At 41.1% G+C, this 24,093-nt stretch overlaps 6 protein-coding genes across 6 annotated transcripts; 2 read left to right on the top strand and 4 right to left on the bottom strand.

The window, feature by feature from the left end:
- Positions 1-23,538, bottom strand: LOC109483380 (zinc finger protein AEBP2-like). Its single transcript, XM_019786384.1, has 3 exons — positions 23,534-23,538; positions 12,961-12,965; positions 1-1,722 (listed from the first exon to the last, which is right to left on the bottom strand). The coding sequence occupies exon 3, from the start codon at positions 1,663-1,665 to the stop codon at positions 688-690; it is 978 nt and encodes a 325-aa protein (XP_019641943.1). The 5' UTR covers positions 1,666-1,722; positions 12,961-12,965; positions 23,534-23,538; the 3' UTR covers positions 1-687.
- Positions 2,119-7,754, bottom strand: LOC109483385 (N-acetylglucosamine-1-phosphotransferase subunit gamma-like). The gene is made up of 10 exons (XM_019786390.1): positions 7,674-7,754; positions 7,347-7,413; positions 7,002-7,072; positions 6,752-6,806; positions 6,516-6,599; positions 6,085-6,178; positions 5,258-5,372; positions 4,892-4,974; positions 3,982-4,183; positions 2,119-3,636 (listed from the first exon to the last, which is right to left on the bottom strand). The coding sequence occupies exons 1-10, from the start codon at positions 7,729-7,731 to the stop codon at positions 3,563-3,565; spliced, it is 903 nt and encodes a 300-aa protein (XP_019641949.1). The 5' UTR covers positions 7,732-7,754; the 3' UTR covers positions 2,119-3,562.
- LOC109483375 (ribosome biogenesis protein TSR3 homolog) lies at positions 7,970-10,915 on the top strand. Its single transcript, XM_019786378.1, has 6 exons — positions 7,970-8,193; positions 8,578-8,806; positions 9,066-9,259; positions 9,599-9,772; positions 10,175-10,247; positions 10,546-10,915. The coding sequence occupies exons 1-6, from the start codon at positions 8,046-8,048 to the stop codon at positions 10,754-10,756; spliced, it is 1,029 nt and encodes a 342-aa protein (XP_019641937.1). The 5' UTR covers positions 7,970-8,045; the 3' UTR covers positions 10,757-10,915.
- On the bottom strand, positions 11,277-13,638 carry LOC109483353 (kelch-like protein 13). Its single transcript, XM_019786346.1, has 2 exons — positions 13,533-13,638; positions 11,277-13,206 (listed from the first exon to the last, which is right to left on the bottom strand). Exon 2 carries the CDS (start codon positions 13,195-13,197, stop codon positions 11,392-11,394), a length of 1,806 nt encoding a protein of 601 aa, XP_019641905.1. The 5' UTR covers positions 13,198-13,206; positions 13,533-13,638; the 3' UTR covers positions 11,277-11,391.
- LOC109483414 (tripeptidyl-peptidase 1-like) lies at positions 13,733-21,265 on the top strand. Its single transcript, XM_019786425.1, has 13 exons — positions 13,733-13,846; positions 15,247-15,421; positions 15,747-15,886; positions 16,093-16,243; positions 16,647-16,768; positions 16,994-17,160; positions 17,476-17,671; positions 18,262-18,450; positions 18,564-18,636; positions 18,943-19,063; positions 19,401-19,559; positions 19,759-19,884; positions 20,350-21,265. The coding sequence occupies exons 2-13, from the start codon at positions 15,321-15,323 to the stop codon at positions 20,479-20,481; spliced, it is 1,677 nt and encodes a 558-aa protein (XP_019641984.1). The 5' UTR covers positions 13,733-13,846; positions 15,247-15,320; the 3' UTR covers positions 20,482-21,265.
- Positions 21,151-24,050, bottom strand: LOC109483396 (mitochondrial cardiolipin hydrolase-like). The gene is made up of 4 exons (XM_019786403.1): positions 23,808-24,050; positions 23,096-23,223; positions 22,636-22,796; positions 21,151-22,103 (listed from the first exon to the last, which is right to left on the bottom strand). Exons 1-4 carry the CDS (start codon positions 23,940-23,942, stop codon positions 21,817-21,819), a joined length of 711 nt encoding a protein of 236 aa, XP_019641962.1. The 5' UTR covers positions 23,943-24,050; the 3' UTR covers positions 21,151-21,816.
- Between the last annotated feature and the right edge of the window lie 43 nt (positions 24,051-24,093).

Here is a 24,093-nt window from a genome sequence, read left to right as displayed (position 1 = left end):
TCTTTTTTACAAAATATGTCTTTCTAGGGCTGTGTACCTAATACCCATACCTGTACCTGTACATGTACCTGTAAAAAAATCTAGGTACAGATCGAGAGCTGAACATCTGGTGTACATGTACCTGAACAAAATAAATGCTTCAGGATACCATTTTTTTTACTAGAAATAGGTAAATTTCATCATAAAGATGGCAATGTTGACAATTAAGCACCTGAAAATCAGAACACCTTCTTGTTTTTAAAATATGCAAAACTTCAAGTTCATACAAAGACAATTTACTACTTGTAAAAATAATTAGAGTACATTATGATTTGGCTACTAGTACTTGTTTAGGTACAGTACACAGCTCTATATAAGTCTTTCACTTGTCTGTTGTGAATATAAAGAAAGGAGTCTTGTAACAAAAAGCTTAAGTAGTAAGCACTTCCACCACGTAATGTCAAACATTTAACATAGGAGAAGAAATACAGAATTTGTCAAGTAACAAAAATACCCTGAATAAAAATATACACCAGATAGATTGTAGAAACCATTTACAAACAAGAGTAGAAATTCTCATCATTGCAAACCTAGTAAAACAGCACCTTTTGTTTTTATCTGTATCTTTTGTGGAAATTTGAGCTGCCTTGTGTTCGGACATATTGTTAGAAAACCTGGAAAATCGGCACATAGTCTCTCTCTCCTATCTTATTTCCTGAAATTTGCATAAGAGATGTTTCTGTAAAGAGAGGAGTCCAGGCTGATGAGGGCCTCTGCTGGTAGTGATGTGAGCGGCACCAGTTTGGCTTGGTGAGCGGGGAGTTCTGTCTCGTCCACCCACACGTCCGGGAGGACGTTCTCCGGGATCCACCGTAGCAGCAGCTTGACCTGTCCGCTCGGCTCCACCCGCCTCCCCAGTACCTGACTACGGAACACCACGTTCTGCCCGCGCCCCACCGTGTCCACGTACGTCATCATGTTGAACGTCACCAGCTTCTGTCGTATCATGTCCATGATCCGCGTGTCGAAGAAGTCCTCCGTCCGCACGATGGAGCCGCGGCGGCGAAACCGTGTCTTCTTCCGCTTGGTGCTCTTGCTCGGGCTCTCGTCCTTCTTGTTTGGCGTCGATTTCGGGGTGTTGGGCTCGACGAAGTGAGTAGGCACGTGGCGGGCGAGTCCTCCCTGAGAGGCGAAGGCTGCGCGGCATCCCTCGATCATACACTTGAAGGGCCGGTCTCCGCTGTGCTGTAACACATGCCTGCTTAACCAGCCCCTGCTGCGCGCCGGCATGTTATACACACGGCAACCCTGCCACAGACACACCACCTTCTCCCCTTCCTCACGCGCGTGCACGTTCGATAAATGGTCCGCTAAGTCGCTACTACTAGCTACGCTTTGGTCGCACTGTTCCCACTTGCACGCGTACGAGTTCTGACTGGCGCTCGAGTTCTGGTCGTTCCCAGAAGAGTGGCTGGACTGGCTTTCGTCGTCCATCGTCATTCGGCTGTCTTCGGAATCCTGCTGACTGTTGGTTTCCTGGTTTTGTTGCATCTCCGGCTTTTGAACAGATGGTATACTGGCGAGTGTTGTTGTTGCTTCTTCTTTAACACTTTCTCCTCCGGATTCTGACTGTGAGGGTGTTGAAATACCGTTCATCGACACTTTCTCGCTCGAATCTACAGGCATGTTTCTTCCTTTAACTCCTAGAAGTGTGGTGTTTTCTATTGTCTTATTGTTGGCAGACTCGTGTTGGCCAACTTCCATGCTTTCTTCCTCCACTCTGTGGTTAAGTATTGATGTTGTTCCGAGTTTCTCATTTTCCTTTTCTTCTGTATTTTCATCATCTTCAGTTATTTCGCGCTTAACACAGTTCAGTTGCAATGTTTGGTTTGCATTTTTATCGGGCCCACTTCTACGATCTTCACAAGTCGAGGCTAGCACAGAATCCCCACTAAGTCTGTTGGAAGAGTCTAGTTTTGTACCTGAGATACCGTTGTGTTTGGAGGTAGTAGTAGTAGAAGATTTACGTTGGTCAGTTGTTGTTGTAGTGGTGGTGGTCACTCTCCCCTTGGCTGGACACTCCAGCTTCTGTAGGCTGACCACTGCTCGCAGGTTGGTGCCCGGGTGGAGGTCAGAGTCCGTGACCGTAGCCCTTGTTGCGGACAGTTTCTCCCGTAACCTTGTCGCTATCCTGAAGGCTTGTTCGCCGGTGCTCGGGCCGGTACTTCCGTGGTTGGCCCCCAAACTTCGGCTCCTCTTGCGGGTGCCGTACGGCGATGCATCCGTCTCAGAAAACCGTCTCCCGTGCTTTGCTGAAAGAGGAGGGATCGTAGCAGCAGTGTTTTCCTTCAGCCTAGCGCTAACTCGGACGGGGGAGGTTGGTGGTTGGGTGGGTTTCTTTGTTCTCTGACCACCCCTCCCCACCATACCGCATTCCTCTCTTTTTTCCGGGCGGATATCCCTCGATCGTAACGTCCTAATCTCTCCAGTAGGCACCTTAGTTGTAGCCACGGTTCTCTCGCGAGCGGAGAGTCGCTCTGAATGCCTCAAACACTGGGAATTGTCCAAGTGTTTAGATCGCAAGGAATGTTCTTTTGGCCTGGAGTCCGCCATTGTGACTGAGTGAGTGAGTGATGAGGGGACAAAGGTCAAAACAAGCCTACTCGACTTCTGATTGGTGGACAAAAGACGGACGTGATCATATTACAAGAGGGGGTGGAAGCATTGGTTTAGAGACAATGTACAGGTGAGGGCTTGTGAATGTGGGCCTGGGCTTCCCCATTACAGTTCATTGTCTCTCATCAATGAACATTAAAATTGTACACCAATTAATTAGCCATCAAACCTGATGTGGTGATGATAAATTGCACAGAAACAGTTTCTTCTTTTCTCATCTTTATTAAGTGATACAACTTCAATTGACGTTCAATCACTTTCCATGGAGTTGCACTAGCTACTTCTGTAGATGTGTGCTAAAAATAAAGACACCTTCACCTAGTCAATTTAAACACGGTATGTCAATATCCAGAAATACTGAAAAATATATTTATGTAGGAACATAGGGGTGTCCAAACATTGGGTGTGACCACCACATTCCCACATTCTACATGTATTTAAAAAATTATATATTGCATGCAAGTTATTGTCTTTCCACAATATCTTGTTTCTTCTATCCAAAACTATGTCCATCAAGAGTTTCAAATAACCAATTCATAATCAGGAGGCATGATGATGATGATGAATTCATTACACAATGTTCTAAAGAAATTTAAACCCTGAATAGCTGATTATATATAGCCATTCAGCGGAAACAAAATATACATTCAATTTTATATACATTCTGTATAATACACTTAGTTTAACTACCATGTTAACACAGTGTTGTTTCTTAATAATTGACAGCAAAGAGCCACTCACATCCAAACATGGTGGCAATATACACTCAGTAAGTCAGTTATCATTACTTTTTAATAAGTCTATCTTTGAATCATTTTTAAGCTGACTCCTTCATATCGGTTTTGTATAGCAATGCAGAATATATGTCCATTTTAAATCAACATATTCTTATTTCATACAGGTCTGCTCACAAATAGTCATCCATTAGGTCATAGTCCAAGGCATGATCCTCCAAGACCACTTCATCTTGAAACTTGTCCTCTGAAAAAAAAAGAAGACATCACACAGTTAGACACAGTATAACAGGTGTAATGGCCAAGTGGGCAGAGTGCTCACAGTGCATTTTGTCATGAGTTCATTCTCTGTCTTAAGTCATACCTTGACTGTAAAAATGGTACATACAAATGTACTGCTTTCTCGGCTTAGCACTCAGCATGTGAGAAAGAGTATGAGAGTTAAACACATTCCACAATCAGTGGACTAGCCCCTTTCTTTTGGTCATGTTTTCTGTAAACGATTTTTTTAGAAGTTATAGTAAAAGCACTTCAATAAAGGGCAAGTTTAATTGCCCTATTTTAGAACACCTGCATACATGTATTGTATTACCTTGTGTTTTAACTTGTTCTCTCAGAGTTTCTACTTCTTCCAGCAGTTTCTTGTACTCTGCGTTACACTGCTGTAGAGAAGTGAAGTCCCCATCCTTAGTTTTATCCTGAATGGACACAGCTGCCTTCAGTTCTTCCTGCTTCTTCTGTGAGAGTTGGTACCCTGCTGCTTCAAATATTCTTCTCAGTCTTTTCTTGTACCCCTGAAAAATAGAAAGAGAAAAATTGAAAATGGTATTTGAGACCACATTAATGTTATTTCTTGGTTCCTGGTTGTGCCGCTGGGCTCTAGCTAGCTTGGATTTTTTCTTTTTCTGTCAGCTCAATGCTCAGGTTCATGATTGAATGATTGAGGGAGTGTGCTGGCAATCTAGATAGGAACTGGGGATGCAATTTCCTACATTTTGAGAGGCATATCATGGGGTTGTGAGTACTTGTTTCTCTTGGTGCTTTATATTTTTTCCAAGGTATTTGTCAATTTTGTCCATCAAGGTTGATGGATTGGTTTAAAAATTTTCCCTGCAATTAACAGAAATACGGGTGCTGGCTACAGCCCTAATTATATATATATTGTGCCCACTTCATTTATTTCTGATTTGAAAGAAAAAACATGTACAGCTACCATTCTGATTTGGAATCAACCCCCAAGTGATCATGTTTTGGCACGATCAGTTGCAGAAAGTTCTTGTCTTCCAAGTTGTTACAGTTTGTACAGTGATTTGATCAAAGTTCAAAATTTATTGTCTGAATTAATAAATCCGCCCGGTATATTCCCTTTGTGGCTCCTATCGTAGCATTTGAGACTACTAGTATCACACTGGAAGCCTAAGTTTCCTGAATAAATCCAAGAACAGATCAAATTAGTGTGGCCTTACAACCTCATGAGTTAACAAGACAAAAAAGAAATCCACCTTTTGAGTGATTTGTTCCTCATACAGCTCCTGTTCTAACTGGTCCCACTGAGACTGGAGGTCTTCACTCAAGGTTGGATACACTGGAGAAAAATAATAAGGGATCAGTCATTAGATAGTTAGGGGAGGTTGGCGGTGGTTGGTCGAGAGGAAAGAGTAAGCATTTTCTACACACCAGTAAGGGACTAAGGAGACTTCAGAGTAATTCTATTTGAACTCCTGAGACACAGCTATACAGAAAAGCACAAAACTAAAACTTCAATCCTTCTTGGTGAAGTAAAAATCATGTCATACAATATTGATACATATAATTTTTTAATAGCTGATACATGTATCGAGTAACAGATAGATGTTCACCAAACATACCTAACATGACGTGAGGATGGCACACCAGAGGAGTTTTAAACTCTAACATGTAGTTACATGTGGTCGGTTCTGTCACGTTCATAACCTGGTTCTTGTTCCCACATCTAAAATAAACCTGTACAAACAGAAACATTATTGTAAGAGCTAAAACATAAGTATTCCATAAAGAGCCTCTGTCAGGCTTCAGAGGTGGCTGAAATGAGGATAAATTAGCCAAATAGACAGATAACATGCCAGGGGAGTTGGTCATAGGATTGAGCAGCAAACAATACGGTACTCCTATAGTGGACTAACTCCCCTGGCATGTTATCTGGCCAATTTCTGCTCTTTCCAGCTGCCTCCAAAGACTGGTAGACGCAATCTCATGGAGACCAAAGATCATCAACAAATCATCACAAAGTGTTAGAAGGGGAATGGTAAGTTTACATTACACCTATTGAAAGGTCTTGTAAAGGTGATGTGAGGAGTGCAAAAATGTTTGTGATTGGCCAATGTACAACCTGCTTTATTGCTTTTATCTCAGGGAGATAATCTAAACCAGGATAGTGAGTAGTGAGTGATAGACAGGCAGACAGAAGAAAAGAGGGAAGAAGAGAGACAGACAGAGTGAGAGAAAGTTAGAGAGGAGTAAGAGTAAGGAAGAAGGAAGGAGTCTAATTAAAGAAAGGAGGGAAGATAGAAAGAAATGAAGGAAGGGATGGATGGAAAGGGAGGAATGAATGAAGAAATTGTATATAATGAAGGAAGGAAGAAAGAAGATTGAAAGAGACAGAGATTCGCTGTGTTTTGACACATCAAAAGCCTTTGAAAAGTGTTGACCAGTATACCTTGACTTGTCTCCTCTTACTGCCACAGTCATCCCCCTCAGGCATGACCATGGATGTAAAGGTGTTATTCTCTATCTCCCACTCCTGCCATACACTGGGGGAAACAAGAAATTAGACATTTCAGACCTCTGGGCAGCATGCAATCCTTTAGCTTCCTGAATTCCTCCATGTTGAGAACTAATTCTGGAACCTTCACATTCATTCTATTCTATAGACTTTTGAGCAGATCCTATCATTCTGCCCGTCAATCTTACACCCACCAAAGTGCTGTCAACCTACTCTATCCAGACAAATAGATACCAGCTCGACACATAAAATAATACTTCTGAACCCTTACCTTTTTTAGTTTGAGGTACAGAAGTTCTGTACAGAAGTTCTGTACCTCAAACTAAAAAAGGGGGGTTTGAAATTTGAATGTAACTTGTACTTACCCCAGTATGCCACTGTATGGGTTCCACCTTAGACTCTGCTCATATTGTGTGACATTGTGGAATGGGCAGAACTTGTATTTGTAACTGTGGAATGAAATATACAAGGAATTATTACACATGTTAAGCTCAAATTTCTTCAGGACATATTAGATTGATTGAAACAGATCAAGAGAAAAAATGTGCATACAGGAATACATGTACAAATTTAACGTTAACACCTAATCAGAAATACTTACTTGCCAAGTACTTTTGAATAACATCTTCCTGCTAGTTGCTGTAAAGGATCAGGGCCTGGAAAATAAGATACACAAGTGATGTTAAAAAATGTGCAGTTTAGGGGACAAAGAATTTTTTCTTCCTTTCTTTGCTATTAATATATGGCACCCTCTTCAGCTCTAGTCTAAAAAGCAGACTACAACCAAAAGTAAAATTAAAAAAATCATAAGAAATGCAGTTCCAAGCATAAAAACATAGTTAAGACCTCACCTGATACATTTGAAGCTTTGACCCGTGGAGTCAGTGTCCTCACACCAGAATTGGCCTGATTACCTGCATATCTGAAAAGGAACAAATGCAGCAACATGGTTTTATTTTTCTCCTTGTGTGAGAGAGAGTGTGTGTCCATGTATGACTATGAGTATCTGACATATAAAAAGGTGCTAAAGTTTGCCATCTCTGATTTCATGCACTGGTTATATAGTTTGTCTCCATAAGACGGTAGGATTATGGAGATTGGAAAGGGGTCTATTATTATAAATTTTTGTGCCAGGTGTTATGTGTCATTACGTCATGTCATGAAAAGAATTTCCACTATTGAAAAAATAGCATTACCCGTAATTAGATGGCTCTTCTACGATCCTCATGGAGATTTTCCGAGGTTTGTCTTCTGCGTGACCATCTGAAAAAAAAACACATTTTTCCCGAAATCCATACTACTAGCATGGAGGTAGACCTCCATGCTACTAGTATAAAAACCTAGCTCATACAGTGACTCATACGTATGCGTTTGCGCCCCCCCCCCCACAATCAACAAATGATGACTTTATGTTTCGTTTTTCTTATCAATAAGGAAATACTAGTAAAATGAAAAGCCAAAAGGTAAAATGACTTCTGAACTTTCCTTCCTCACTTTTAATCTGACATAAACACATATTTTACCTTGTAAAAGCAGAAAAAGTAGGAACACTGAGGTCCAACACAGTCTCATGACTTCCATGTTGGCAGGAATAGTTCATTATTTCGCGGGGGGCAACAGAAACAAAAAAATCTATCAATACCAGAAAAAAGTGATAGAACCATTTAATTTCCATCTATTAATAGTAAAATTAGCTTGAAGTTTATCATATAAATAATATTTTCTAAAATTTTTGAAAATCAATATCATAAGGATTTGGCAGTTCCCCTTTATCAATAACGTCATAGAAGATTCCAGTGACTTTTGACCCATCAGCATTGCTGATACAGCCACGTGAAAATCAAGTCTAAACCTTTGACTGAATTTATGATTTTTCTAGTGATATCGCCGTCGTGATGGGGAAACGGAAGGGCCATGGGAAGCCTGGAAAACACGGCAGACAGGAGAAACGTGCAGGGAAGTTTCAGGAAGGAAACTTTGAGCGTTTCTCGGCTCAGATGAGAGAGGCTGTCGAGGAGGCTGCAAGAGGAGACACATGTGAAGGTAGGCCAGACCAAGGTGTTGAACGTCCTTGGCCAGACACAAGTTTGTGGTTTATATGAAGGAAAGTTTAATATTTTCCTGGGTGTGGAAGTATTGTTTTGGGTGGCTGAACTGTGAACTGTGGGCTTGTGTGTCTGTTTGTCCAGACTGGTACTGTTGATGGCAGATGGATGGGAAAAGATTGACAGGGAGTCGATGATTATTATGACGGGATGGGAGTGTGCGTGAGAGTAGGTTGACAGCACACAGGTAGGGGCAGATTGACAGGCAGAAGGTTAAAGAGTCAGGCAGTCAAAGGGTCTGCTTGGAGATAATATAATTAAATAAGTTGTCAACTACATGTATTGCATATGTCTTTTTTTTTGCTACTAAAACTTGTAAAAGGTGGAGAGGACCTCAGCCAATCAGAGGGAGCAACATCTCAGTCCCACCAATCAGATGACAGCATCCCTGTTGCCATGGCGATGTGGGACCTGAACCACTGTGACCCCAAGAGATGCACTGGTAGGAAGCTGGAGAGACTGGGTTATGTCAGGACACTGAAGCTGTCTCAGAGGTTCGGAGGTCTCATCCTCACACCTGTAGGGACCAGGTGTGTCTCACCTCAGGACAGGTGAGGGCTTTGTTGTTATACGCTGATTGTCCTTATATTATATTACAATTGTACAATACATGTTAAACATGTAGTTATACATGTATTATTACTTTGTAATACTTTTTAGAAATAGAAGTTTTCTGCCTTACGATTATCGTAAGTAACTGTTCATAATTTCTGATGGAATGTAACTTTCATTTTGTTCATTTCACTTTCATTACAGCCCAGCCACCCAAAACAATACTTCCATATATGAATGTAATAACCTGTATTTCAGGGAGATCGTGCTCCACAGTGGCCTTGCTGTAGTGGACTGTTCCTGGGCTAAGTTGGAGGAGACTCCATTTGGGAAGATGAGGGGAGGCTACCCCCGCCTCCTGCCTTACTTGGTAGCTGCCAACCCCATCAACTATGGCCGGCCCTGTAAACTGTCCTGTGTGGAGGCATTTGCGGCAACCTTCTACATAGTTGGTAAGTGCTAGTGGCACTTTACAGCATCAGTTACTTGTTTTGTATACAAGAAAACTGTTAGTCAAGAGACTACATGTACATGGATTTAAAGTTGAATGTAACAACTTAGATTATGTTATAGGCATATGATGGGGGAACTACTCAGCATCCACCAGACTCCTTTGCAGGCTGAAAAAAATGTAGAAGTCGGCCATTAAAAAATCTTATTGGCCAGGGGAATTCATCTGACATAGAGGGTCCAATTTGCAGTGCTGTCCAATTATATATATACATTAGTAATCAGGAATTATTTGTAAGAATTCAATTAACAATTGTTGTTTCATTGTTTGTTTTTGTCAGGTTTGAAGGAGTACGCTTTCAAGTGCCTGCAGAAGTTCAAGTGGGGAAAAGGTTTTCTGGAGGTGAACAGGGAACTGTTGGACAGATATGCTGCCTGCAGTGACGGGGCTGCTGTAGTGGCTGCACAGCAGGATTGGATGGAAAAACTTCAGCAGGAAGCAGCTGACCAATCAGGTCTACTAGCTCTTGATGATGGTTTAAAGTGGCTGAACTATCAACTATCAACTAGGTCAACTATCTCTAAAATGTTTCAAGTGACTGACCAATCAGTTTAGCTACATGTATCACTGAAATGATTCAAGTGGCTGGCCAATCACAGCAACTGTAGTTGACCAATCAAGTGAACTGTATCCATCTAAGATTATCAAAATGACTGACCAATCATATCAACTATCTCAAAATTAGATTAAGTGGCTGACCAATCATGCCATCTCAGCTCTATAAACTAATCTTAGAGATGTCAAAATGTCTATTCTGTGCTTAATCTCACTTTCAGTCTTTGTAAGTCTTTGTATCTGCTTACCACAAAGTTTTGTCTCAGTCATGTATAATGTGTCAATGTTTTTTTAACAACAGAACCTGCTGAAATGGACATGAGTCTAGAGCACTACAATCCCAACAGACCAGTGTACAACTTCCCAGAGTCAAGGTAAGTTATCATGTAGGCCTTTCCACATATTGTAAGCTCCAACCTTTCCAGAAGATAGATGTTATATACAACATTTTCAATACTAGTATAGAGCAAGGCAAGCTATGAATATGGCATATACCATTTGTACATGAGCAGTGGTCCTTCCCAGTGTGGGTGAATCAAAAGCTTGCAGTCTGGTCTTATAATGCAGCTTTTACTTACTGTGTTCAAAACTGGTGTGTTACATCTACAGGTGGTTTATGCGTGAAACAAACAGAAATAATTCCTCACTCATCTTTCTTACTGATTGGTACAGCTCAGAAGAGGAGGAAGAAGAGGAAGAAGAAGATGGGAATGAAGAAAATGAAAAAGACGCACAGCCTGATAATGAGGAGAACAGATGTGAAGTTGAGGAAAGTGCAACCTCAACAAGAGACGAGGACAGTAAAGAAGATACAGAAAGTGAAAATGAGGAAGAAGATGTGAGATGGAAAGGACAAAAAGGATGGGTTAAACATAGGAGGTGAAAACTATGTCAACTGAAACACTACATGTACCATATTGTGCATTACAGTTAGATATGATAGAATACTGCTCTGCAAAACTTGATATTTTGGATCTCATAAAGAATTTAAGAGAACAAAGAGGAGAGACACATTGATAGCAATTTAGGGAACAGGATTATTTTAATGGAAGTTTGCAAACTGGAACAGATATACATGTGCAGTATACTGTTACAGTATACAATATAAATATTTTGAAAAGTTTCACTTTTCTTTCATTCTGGCGTACTAGTACTTTCATTTAGTTACCTACAATGAGTGCTAGAAATATACATGTATCAATTTATTATTTCATTACTGGACAGGTGCACTGTTGAAATAAGCGTCATACAGTACTAAGAATAACCAGCCCTAGTACTTTTAAGTAGTTTACTGTGAATTAATTTCATGTCTTTCAATGTCCAAAACATACATAGCTTGTATACATGTATTTGTGGGATAGCACTGTGTTTGCTACAGTGCCGGAACACATACTTTGCAACCATTGCATACAGCATTTCATATAACCTAGGCATCCTATATGTCTTTTATATAACCTTGAGTCAAAAAGAGGTCTTTAATTGTTTGTTTTTTCAGCACTGCTTGCCAATGGTTAGAATTCATGAAGGAAGGGTGACTGCACAGGCCCCGACCCCCTGTAGTGGCTCAGGAAGGCTCTTGTAGTACCACCAGGTGTTCTCATCAGGGCGGTACACCTGCACTGTTTTCATTGGCTCCTGGCTCTGCCAACTGTACCCGCCGACGAGAAAGATCCCACAGTCCGTCACGACTGACCCAGCTTCACACTGCGAGTGGATGAGCGGCCGTTTCATGACGGTCCACTCGTTTCTGGCGGGATCGAAAGACTCAACGAGGTGCGGGATGGTGTGAAAGCCCAATCTCATGTTCGGGTAGTTTTCATTTTCATTCGTCTTACCACCCATCACGAGAAGTTTGTCCTGCATGGCCGCCATCGCATGCCATCCTCTCCGATAGTTCATGTTCCGGGAGCGTTGCCACCCGTCTACTGTTTGGTCGTATACCCAGACGTCTTTATGAAACCTGCCATCTCGTGCACCACCACTGATGTACAGTTTATTGTCAAGGACAACGCTAGCGTGAGCGTAGCACGGCTGTAACAGACTCCCCACAAACGACCATTTGTTCGTTTTAGGGTTATACTTTTCTACAGAGTTGAGAATCTCATAAGAGTTTCCGCCTCCTGTTACATATATGCATCCGTTGAGTACGCTCGTGGCGAAGCATGCCCTCGCTTGCATGAACGGCGCAACTTCGATCCACGTGTTGGTACGAGGGTCATATCTCACCACCCTGTTTGTCGTTGACAACCCAGTGGGGTCTGTCCTAGTCTGCCCTCCTATGACATAAACGAAGTTGTCGATTGCTGCAACACCGTGGTGACTGACCGCATACTGTTGGGGTAAACCTGGTCCGACAAGCCAGGCATCACTCTTGCCTTCTGAAAGTCGGTAGACAGTGTTTCTTGCCACACCTCCTCTTGCTCCACCAATGACAAGGATGTCCTGCATGGTCTGACTTGCGCGTACTTGTGTCTTGGCTGTCTGCAGTAGCGGCATAGCCAACGGGAAGCTCAAGTACGATACGGCGTCGGCAACCATCTGTCTGCATCTCACGTCCTCCATCATGAAGTCAACTGCCTCCACGTGACAGGTCAGGTCTGCCCGCGAAATCAGCACGAACCTGATGTTTTCTATGACACGACTCGCAAAACTCTCATGCGAACTGTCGTGTTTAAGCCACCGTACCGCCAAATGAAAGAGCTGAAGTTCTGACAACTTCTCAATCTCGTTACTCCCCAGCAGTAGCTCAATTTGCTCCACTGGTAGATCGCACAGCTTATCTTCAAAACATGACACACCTTCTCCTGACTTGTTGATTGTCTCTAACAGATAACAATGCACGGCATGTCTAAGATGCTGAAGGTCATACAGGGAAGCAATCTGTGCCAAATTATCCCAGTTCTCTTCGTCCACCTTGACTTCTTTCGCCACAAACTCTTCGCAACACTTGACCAGCTTGGAGATCTGAAAATGATGTGCTGTCACCAGCACTTCGTGTACATTGTCAGCTGTCAAGACAGCCTTAGTGGTATAGATAAACTGTAAGATGACTTTTAAACCCTCTGCTGTCACTCCGTGTAACACCACTTCTTCTTGTGTCTTCTCCTTCATATCGGTAGAGAACATGATCTTGAAGTATTCGCTTGCAGACGTGATGACGATTTTGTGAACAGGAAAGCGCTTGTCCTCTGCTACGAGCACCACATCGCAGAGGTACTCCTCATTGCGACTCTTGTTTAGACTCTCCAAGAAAGTTGACAACTGGGTCTCGTCGCAAACTTCAGAGCTGCAAGCTGAGGACGTCTCATCCTTTGATTCGGCCATGGCTAATCACTGGAACAGGAACAAGAAATAATTGATCTTACACTCCCAGGGAGTATTCTGGGTTTTCATCACCTTCAAGTTGCCCGCACTGTTTGCCCCATTTCCTGTGTCTGACTTTTAACTTCATTGGTTGGGGGTAGAAAATTTTGGCTTGCAAAACAATATTTCCGGACAACAAATATCTGCCATATACCTGCCAAAGTAAATTTTCCTTTGTTTAGATTTGAATGTAAGATTTTCTATTGCTTTATGAGAGTGATCAAATGTAAGTACGATATGTGAAGGCCTGAAGGAACAACACAACGTAACATGAAACCGTAAACGCCCATAAATACCTGAGTGTTGAAACGCATTTTCCTTCCAATGCTGAAACACCGCTGTAATCTTTAGCAAGCGGTTCTAGAACAAAGTTTCGAACCAGATTACGTAATAAATGTCATTATGAAACTGCAAGACGAAACTATCACTAGTTTCGCGGGAAATTTACCATCAACATCCGGGTCAAAGGTCATGACCGGAGTTGACCTTTACGCTCCAAGCGAAATCAGCTGATCGGCAGTTCTCGTCTTTGTCCCGTGGTTTTTGTTGAGTCAAGATCATGTGATGGGACTGTTAGCGAAGTCATACGGAGCAGTTTCCCAAAATCCAGGTGAGCAAATACAGTATATCATGTTGAGTTTGTGCTGCGGACATTTTGAAGGGATTTGCAAAGAGCTGAGCTGTTTTGGAGGATGCAAAACATGCTGTTGCGCAGCTGGAAATATATGTAGTGTTTTGCGTTATGCGAATTGGCACATAAGCAAAAACTGCCTAAGAAAAAAGTGGCATGGCGTTCTTTGTTCCCTTTTTGCTCTGAGAAGAATCAATGACATAAGCTGTTATGATAATATACTTATTCTACATAATGCCATTATAAATTATTCCACCGACACTATGATTGGTTGTTTGGTAGGTAAATCATAATATAACGTTACATAGTATACACGTCATAATGCTCAATTTAAAATCAGTGTGCAAAAGTAAAAATTACTAAATATTGATAGTTCTGTAAGAAATAACAAGAGACTGTAAACCAAATTGTTCTTGAACTTCTTTTTGTCCTATCAAATTTTTCCTTCTAGTCTGGACAGACATAAGATATTATGTTTTACCATTGAAAGGTTCCAGATCTTGTCAAAACTATTGTCCACTCATATAACGGGGGGTGCCCTAATTCCGACCCATCCCTAATACCGAACTAGTTTGAAAAATCCTTGTTGCGGCGTTATGCATGGGAGCACGTGCCTAAAAATAACCACAAGAATGGACAAAGTTTTTGTGTTGATATCGGTAATCTCACAAAGTTTGTTGTAGTTCGTACACTCCGACAACAGACGAGTGAAAAATCTGTGTGAATTCGACGCTTGTTCGTGGGTTGACGAGCGTGTCAAAAATGCAGGTTTTGCTTTTCAAACAGCCACTTTGGAGCAAGTCGCGTAATAGTAAAAAGAGGACTTGTTTGGGACAGAAAAGCAGTTGTAGATAGTTTTAGTCATAATTTGTGTATTATAATTTCTAAACTCTCTTCTCAGATCGACCTGTGTTAAACACTAGGTCGGAATTAGGGCACCCCTATTGCGATAGAACGTTCCACCGGCAAAATGACCGAAAACCTGCCGTGCGTTTCGCGAACCATTACGCTTGGGTGCAAGCCGCTACACTCAAGTGAAATACACAGCTGTACAGCTTTAATCGTTGTAATCTTTATCTGTCAATATTATGTCTCATGTTGCGCGGGTTTTTGGTCAGATAAACTATTACCAAAGGTCTGTGCGTTTGCATGGAACATAGGTCGGAATTAGGGCACCCCCCGTTACATGTATGTTCACAACCAGAAATTTTCTTTTTCCTTTCCTTTTTTCCCTGGTTGCTAAGCCTCTTTTTTTTTTCTTTAAATGACGGCTCAGCTAGTTTTCGTTGCAAGTGGTATTAAAGAGAGCATTTAATTTGCTTTAATAACAGTGGCTGTTGCCAGTACTAATGTGTGCTGTTCCATTCTATGCCCATTAGTTGTGTATTAAACAGACAGGCTCGGAATTCTTCACCACTGGATCCTGAGACCGCTGCACACGGGACCGAGAGCCATGCTAGCCGCCGTGGGAGTGTGTGTCGTGTTCGCGGGATTCTCCGCCGTTCTTTCACAGCCTTTCAACGGCGTGCAATTGGAGCCGGGCCAGAGCACAAGGTTGGATGTATTATTTAAAGCTGAATGCCATTGGTTGAATGTTGTTCAATTCATTCATAGGTATTTGGTAATTAATATGGTAAAGCTGAGTACCATTGGTTGAATGTTGTGCAATTTATTCACAACGTACATTTTTAGATAGTTGTCTGCCATTGGTTGCCGATGTCTCCCATGTAATTTGTAAAGATGATTCCCATTGGTCCAAGGAAGGAGGGAGTGGTCACTGAATGATTTACATGACTGTATGCATTATAGTAGTTGTATTAATATGATAAGATAGATTTTGAAAGATATTAACTTACAATTTATTTGGTTATTTTATCAGAGTTCCTGATGGCTGGAAGCAGCTTGAGCGAGTTGGAGACAGTGACAGTGTTGTGTTGACCTTTGCCCTGAAACAGCAGAATGTGGACCAATTAGAGGACCTGTTCTGGAGGGTATCTGACCCGGACAATGAAAAATATGGTTTGTCTACATTAAAATTTTATAAATCGCAAGCTAAAATATATGGCATTTACAGTGTGTTATACATAAGGAATTCCCCCTGTACACTGTACCTAAGCATAATGTTTATAAATACAGTACATTGCATCTATCTTGACAAGTAGAAGAGTAGCTCTTCAGTGAGTTAAACTCTGCAGTAACTCGCATTTCCTCTCTCTTGACTGAAGGCAAGTACCTGAGTCTAGAAGACGTCACTTCACTGGTGGAACCGTCTAAGGAGACTGTAGAGACTGTGGGAAAATGGCTGCAGGGGTCAGGGGTCACAGACTGTAGGGTCGTCCTTTCAAGGGACTTTGTGGAGTGTTCCATGTCTGCAAGGTAAACCAGAAATCAGAGACTTCATACCTCTCTTAAATATTTTGAGAGTGAATTTCTTGGTAAATCACTCTCTTGGTAAATTATTGCTTCATTATTATCATTTCTGTGTTTATATCTCTCATGCATTTTCCCATCGACATCCGGACAACAGACTCACTCACTCACTCACTATCCTGGTTTACTATACAGACTTCCAGATTAATTCCTGCCAGCTCCCAGTAAGCTTCTCAGACCTTATGTTCTGTGTCTCACCTTTTGTGGTCTGTGGTTAGGGAATTCATCCCACCCAACTGTAGGAAAAGTTAAGCAAATACACACCACAGATTATACCCAAGAAACAATAAAGTCTTTAATCACCCTGCTGAGTGTGATGGTGTACATGACATTTTTTTTTTATCTTTAGGATAGCAGAGAGGCTGCTGGGAGGAGTAAAGTTTCACAGGTACACAGATGGGAAAAGAACAGTCATCAGGTCTGAGGTAAAATACCTCGTACCCAGACATCTCAAGAACCATCTGGACTTTGGTAAGATATTAATTTCGGCCAAATTTCTATGTTTCTACTGTAACTTGCATGATGGTATAATAGAAGTCAATAGATAAATAAAAAGAAAAACATTTAGACTGTATTATATACAAATTATGTATTATTTACATACATTCTGAGGGTCATGTACTTGTTGCTTTACCCAATTAGTAAGCAGGTTGTAAATTTTCATCTTCACCTTTCCACCCCCACACCCCTCTCTAGTTGGTGGAGTCCACAGGTTCCCCTCCGGATTCAAACTTCAGGTGAAAGAGAAGAATTACCAACCAAACTTTCACCTGGGGGTGTATCCAAGCATCATCCGGGAAAGGTACAACTTGTCCAAAACTGACGTGGGCTCCGATCCCAAAAATGCCCAAGCTGTAGCCCAGGTAAGTACTAATTTAAGATCAACTGTCTTTGAAATGCCATGTACATGCAGCTGCAGTTTGCATCAATTCTGCAAGGTGGTGTGCATGCCTTGTCATTTTCTGTGAGAAATTCTTCACTAGAAGTCCATGTAAAATCTGAATATTTCTTCTATCATACATTAATACAGTACATTGTGTATTACAGTCTGTTAACATATTATTTTCCTGCTATTCTTGTTTTCTTAGGCTATGCTTCATTTTATATTTAAAGATTTAAACCAATATGACTGCATCAAATATTTTTGATACAAATATATATAACATTGATCTTCGCAGTTCCTGGAGCAGTTCTATCATGCCACTGATCTGGAAGAGTTCATGCGTGTGTATGGGGGAGGTTTTCCTCATATGACAGAGACAGCGAAGGTGGTAGGTCCCGACAGCGGGGGTGCAGGGTTGGAGGCCAGTCTGGATGTACAGTACATCATGAGCAGTGGTGCCAACATTTCTACATGGTTCTGGAGTACTGCAGGTCTGTATGTGTTATACACATTGTAGGGCTATGTACCTACCAGGTACTGTAGTAACTCGAGAGCCAGGGTCATTCTCAATCACTATGAAATCAGTCCAAGATTCTCTGTCACTCTGAAAACCAGTCACCTTAGCCTCCAACACTATGGTAATAGACACACTCTGGCAATAATTGGTCCAATATTATGTGAGCTGATACACATTCAAACTTCTAGGGCTGACCAATGGAATCGCTGTTGGAATGGTAATTTAAAATGTATCAGTATTATTGGTATAATTCTAGTAGGTGCAGCTCTGGACCCAAATACAATGTATGTATCTGTTTTACCTGTACCTTAACACTACAAACACTAGTGGACAGTATTTGATTATACTAGAGATAGGTACAAAATTTATTGAAAATATTGGATCTCTAAGATGAGAGTTTAGAATGTAAATACAATACTGAAAATTCTCTCAAAATCAAAATTTGAGATTACATGTGCCCCTTCGCACCACGTGCAAGAGGATTGAGTGAGTGAGTGAGTGAGTGTGCCCCTTCTTTCATCATGTAAGGCAGAGAATAATTGTCCCTGGTACCTTACCCCACAGGTCGTCACGAGTCCCAGGAGCCATTCCTGGTGTGGCTGACTGGTGTGAGTAACATGACATCAGTACCCTGGGTCCACAGTGTGAGCTATGGGGATGATGAGGACTCTCTGGATCCAGACTACATGCAGAGGGTCAACACTGAGTTCATGAAGGCTGGGACCAGGGGACTCACTATTCTGTTTGCTTCAGGTGAGTATCAAAAGTTTTAATGAGGAGCCTATTTTTTTCCAGTAGAGTATGTATCGCACTTATAAAACATATAAAGCTTTGTCAACACTGAATGTTTTGTTTATTGAATGCAGGTGACAGTGGTGCAGGGTGTCGAGAAGTCTCAAAAGACAAGAACGTCTTCAGACCAAGCTTTCCTGCTTCCAGGTGAGACAGTCTTGATCTCTTGAGGTGTCATGAATTTGTAGTGATGCAGCAACTGAATGTATTTTTACCTCACTAGTCACAGACATTAGTATGTTGTGGGTCTGCATGGGTTGATTCAACTTGCTACTGTTAAAAAAATCACTAGTTTGACTGCCCTGAAATCAGTTTGGGTACCTTTAAGATACATTTTGAGGATTCAAAACCTTAAGTTGTCAATGTAATGTTATCTATTCAGAGAGCTCATTGATAAGAGTTTATAGTATACCAGTGTATCCTGTCTGAAGTTTCTAATGTATTTTCCCCCAGTCCCTATGTCACCACAGTAGGAGGGACGATGTTCCACTCACCATATGAAGTAGGGGATGAGGATGCAGACTACATCAGTGGGGGAGGGTTCAGTAACATCTTTGACATGCCAGACTATCAGGTATGGCTTATCTTAAGTTTTCAGTGTGTTGGTCTGGACATATAGGTGTTTTCTCATTATTTGAGTGCCGTAGATTCACAAGAATAGAGAGGGAAAGTTGTGTAACCGCAAAATGTCAAATTGGAGGTCAAAGTGGTCTCATCACAGACTTGGAAGAAGTGAGGTCAAGTTGGTCTTCCCACAGGCTGTGAAGAAGTGACAGTGAACTTTGCTTAGTCAGCGAGAAATTCACAAGAATGACAATAAATTGACAACTCCAAATACAGAGGTGTGAAATCTTAGTTGTTTAAATTTCAATTTTAAATAGTTAAGTATGTGTTTGTTTAACTTACTACAGACAAGTGCAGTGAAGACCTATCTGAACAAGAGTACCAAGTTGCCCCCTGAGTCGTACTACAATGCGACAGGCCGGGCATATCCAGATGTCGCAGCCCTCTCTGATAACTACTGGGTGGTCATAGACCTGATACCTACTCCTTTCATCTCTGGAACCTCTGTAAGTACCTTATAAATCATCCATTTATGAATTGGGCTTTTGATTTTGCATAGGGAGAAATTTTCCATCTTTGGACAGGATGTCATTTATATAGGAGGTAAATACTAGTATTCAGTATTTTCACACAAAAAAATGTATGCAGTTTAGGGACTTTTGTGACTTTCCTAATACATGTATTGTACTCTGTGTACTTCCACAGGCTGCTACCCCAGTGTTTGCTGGGATTCTATCCCTGATAAATGACCTGAAGTTCCAACAAGGGAAGCCTCCGCTGGGCTTCTTCAACCCGCTACTGTACAAGTCTGGCTGGGATCTTCTCTATGATGTAAGTACTTGATTTGCATGTACAGGAAAAACCTGATGCAATGCATGTGAGCATACGAAAAGTGGGCACATCAAAATTAATGTTTCCTATAATTGATTATGCCAGGAACGTACATGTACGTTCAGATCGTATGCCAGCCCTTGAGGTAACGTATGATCTGGAAATATATTCTCGATGTGTCTAAGCAGGTCGATTTAAATGCAGGAAAAAATTTGACATACAATGTACGAAATTTTGTACGGTTCTTTTCAGTGCAGTTTTCGAAAACCACATGTAAATCAATACATCTTGTGTGCCTTTAATTTTTCGAAGCTCCATGGTATATTTGTTTATCTCCAAGATGTAGAGTCCAGCTAGTTTTCATGTCTTTGTAGTGGTAAGAATTTTTCTCTCTTTGCCCTCCCCCATACCAATGCAAGTACCTCTGTTTGGAGATAATTTACTTTCTTTTTTTTTTATTGACAGGTGACAGTTGGGTGTAACGAAGGTTGTCTGGATGAGCTGACTAATCTGCAGGGGTTCTGTCCCACGGAGGGCTGGGACCCTGTGACAGGGTGGGGAACTCCTAACTTCACCCTCATGAAAAAACTGGTGTAAACTACTGTAAGACTCCATTTCTACTAGACGACAATCGCTGAGCGATCGTACAGTAAATGAGACTGGATTTGTGTAAGCTTTGATTTCATGATTGGTAAATGTGATGATTTATATGAAGCAGAATGGAAAAGTATGACTTAAAAGACATCTGATATGTTTGTATACATCGTTCTGTATGATTTATCTAAGAGATGAATGTCGTTTAGAAATCTGTCAAATCTCTAGTAGAAAGGTGTGTGACTGTTAGGTTTGATATGTTAAAACTATTTCTGTAAAGTGTAAGGTCATTGTTTTCACTTGATCACTTCTCTGCTGCAAAGTCGTCATGACTGTAAACAGTAGTGTTTTACCACAAGCTCAAGAAAATTATGATTTTCAGCAACTGCAAACTGAAATAAATTTACATAACATTGTCCATTATCTAATAAGAGTACTTGTATTTGTTACGCAGTGTGCTGCTTTAATTTGAATATACATATATGAATGTAGTACATTTGTATACAGACATTTTATATGTGAAGCTTATGCTGACAATAACATGGCTTACACATAACTTTTATCATGAATATCAGTTGGCTGTGCACATCCTGACCCTTTTGCAACAGGGGGCTGTGGTAAGTGCGTGCCATGTGCAGCAAAAATGAGAAAAGGGTTTCAAGGGTCCAGGTTTAATGACACTTGTAATGACGTCAGATACTGACATGGCTAAAACATGTAAGAAGTCCTTTGTATTCAGTGAAAACATTTTTTTAAATTAAAAACATGAGCTATGTGCATGCTTCAACTCTTTTGCCCAAGACTAACCAGTTCTGTGGCATATGACATAAAGTTATTACTAACATGGCTTAAACATAATTGCTAGCTAATACACTATTTTTTTCAACTACCATTGCTTTATCATAATTCTGTTTAAAATTTGAAGTATACACTTCACGCATGATATTTCAGAAAAAAGTTGACTATCCTATAAAAAAATTGACACTGAAGACAACAACTACTCTATAGGTTTGCATGCAAGCAAGGTAATAAGGGAATGTGCTTTATCTTGAACAAGAACGGTTTCACTTAAACAGGGGCGTGTGTATTACTAAAGCTGAACTGATAAAGGAATGATACTACAAGTACTTTCTTTGATAGACAAAATATCTCTAAAACCATCGTATTTTCTATTCGGCCATAGGTTACACCACAACTAGTACTAGTAAGTATCAATTGAAAGCATGCAAGGACTGACCCAAACCCATCATACTATTATGGACAAGTACAGTGATTTTTGGGTATATTTTGTCTATTATTATTAGTATTATAGAAAGAGGAGATCTCTAGGGTTCACTATCATATCCCATTGCTAGTTCCTGAAGCCTTCAAATCCTTCAGAAATTTCTCCGACTCCTCCTTCCTCTTCTTCAACCTCCCCGGCTCGTACGCGTCCCACAGCCTCTGGAACTCCTGCGTGTACGGCCGTACGATCCGCCGGCTGTTGGTGACCAGGAGGTTCTCGGAGTTTCCGGTGATGGCCTGTCGCGTCCAGTTGAAGGACCCGTTGATGAGGAGAGAGTTGTCAATGATGGCAAACTTGTGGTGCATGAAGTATGGACTGTTGTCATGTCTCACTTGGATACCTGGTATACAAATCAAATGCAAAACTTAGTGAGTAAAACAGATCTAGCCTATAGCAGAGTTTTAAAACTGAGAAAAAGTAAAAGAAATCTAAGCAAATCTTTGTCTGATTATTTGACCTCTTGTCATTCTGCCCCTACCCTTGTGCTGTCAACCTGCTCCCCAGTTCACCCCATTTCCTGCGTCTGACTCAAACATATTTTTTGACCTGTCATTCTGCCTGTCAATCTTCTCCAACCACATGTGACATGCTGTCAAGTGTCAACCTACTCTGTTCAGACACACAAAGCGAGAGTGCAGCCACTCAAAACAAGACTTTCAAACAACTATTAACATGGCATTTAGATTTACAATACTGTGTGTAGTCCTGTAATTAGCAACTGTGCCTCTGGACCAAGAGGTTGGGAGTACGAATCCTGACTGTTGTCGTTTACCCAGCATGGAAATGTTGCAGTCTGTCGGACTCACTGGATCATTGAATTTTTAGCTACTAGTATGGTCCTCTTTTCATTGTACATGAATATCAGTACCCACCTTCACTCCTGAAGTACCATACTTGGCTGCCTGTCTGTTCCATCTGTTCCTTGTCTGTGAGGATTCTCACTACGACTCCCTTCTGGTGCAGCTCCACCACAGTTTTGGCCAGGTCAAGACAGGATATCGTGTACACACACAAGTCTAATGTGTTCTTGGCGCTGTTTGGAACAATGGCATTAGAACAAAAGTCAGACAAATGTTCTTATAGAAAGAGAGTGAGAGAGTTGTTTTGTGTGGAAATTTCACGAACTAAATTCATTTCTTGAATCTACAATTGCAATCTCATGTCATGGCACCAATAGAATATACATTGTGGTGTTATGAGGTCTCTATGAAAACTGCAAAAGTAAAAACAGTGCAAACATTTAAGATTTACAGTAAATTATAAGCATTGTAGCTACTTTAGTCTAGTCAATCAACAAAACTATAGAGCAAGACAATGAGTATGGGCACAAACCTGCATAAGTACTGTTTTAACTGACTGAGAGAAGTGGTGTCGTGCGTGAACTTGCATCTCCTCATCTTACAGCCACCTGGCTGCGACTGTCGGGGACAGGACACCTGCGCATCTGGAAAAAACAGCACCTGCACAGATATAAGTTGGCTATAAATATGAAGAATAATAGATGCAAACAGCAGGCTTTCTAAGAAAATGTGCAACATTTCATTCGAAATGTAAATATGATTTTTTTTTTGGGGGGGGGGCCTTTGCAAAGAGCAGGTGCAATGTACAATTCAAGAAACTGACACTCTGACAGAATGACAGAAAAGGGGAAATGAAAGACAATGAAGTAGAAAAATGATAGCTAACCAGAAGATAAGTTGGAAAAGTTTCAATGGAAAAAAGTTATATTTCTGGCTGGGATATACAAAAACACAACAGTGGGTACCCGACTGCTTGCCATTCTACCGCTTTCTGCCAGGGGGCGTAATTACACACAGAAAATGTGAGACTGCCTTTTCCACCCCCTCACAAGTCGGGTACGGACAACTTTTTCCACCAACCCGTTTCTTATCATTCTCATTTCAAACATCAAAGTAGCAGTACTAGCAGACACTAAAAAATCATTTATGGGTTTTGATCAAGCAAACAGCGTTAAAATCTGTAAAATATGAAATGCAAAAGAAACTGTAGACTTTGCAGACGACAGATGTGATATGTGACCTGCCTTGTGTATCACGCGTCCTTTCTGTGCCTTCTCTACAGAACCAACCCTCTTCCGCCGCCGGAAAACAAGAAGATACAGAAGGTCCACCGCAAGGCTGGCTGCTAAGGCAAGGCCAAACAACTTCAGATACCCCATTTCAAAAAAACCGTGCACCGAGATCGTGTAGGAAAAGAATTATTTGTGACGAAAAGTTTGACAGATGCTACTGATGATTTGCCGCCATTTTCTTTAAATTTGCATCAATCAGAAGACGTCAAATGAGATAATTTTGGGGGGTTAATAGTAA

This window comes from Branchiostoma belcheri, unplaced genomic scaffold, assembly GCF_001625305.1.
Source record: "Branchiostoma belcheri isolate BF01 breed outbred unplaced genomic scaffold, Haploidv18h27 scaffold64, whole genome shotgun sequence".
Classification (NCBI taxonomy): domain Eukaryota; kingdom Metazoa; phylum Chordata; class Leptocardii; order Amphioxiformes; family Branchiostomatidae; genus Branchiostoma; species Branchiostoma belcheri.
Note: the sequence above shows the minus strand (reverse complement) of the source record. Positions and strands in the feature narration are given on the sequence as shown.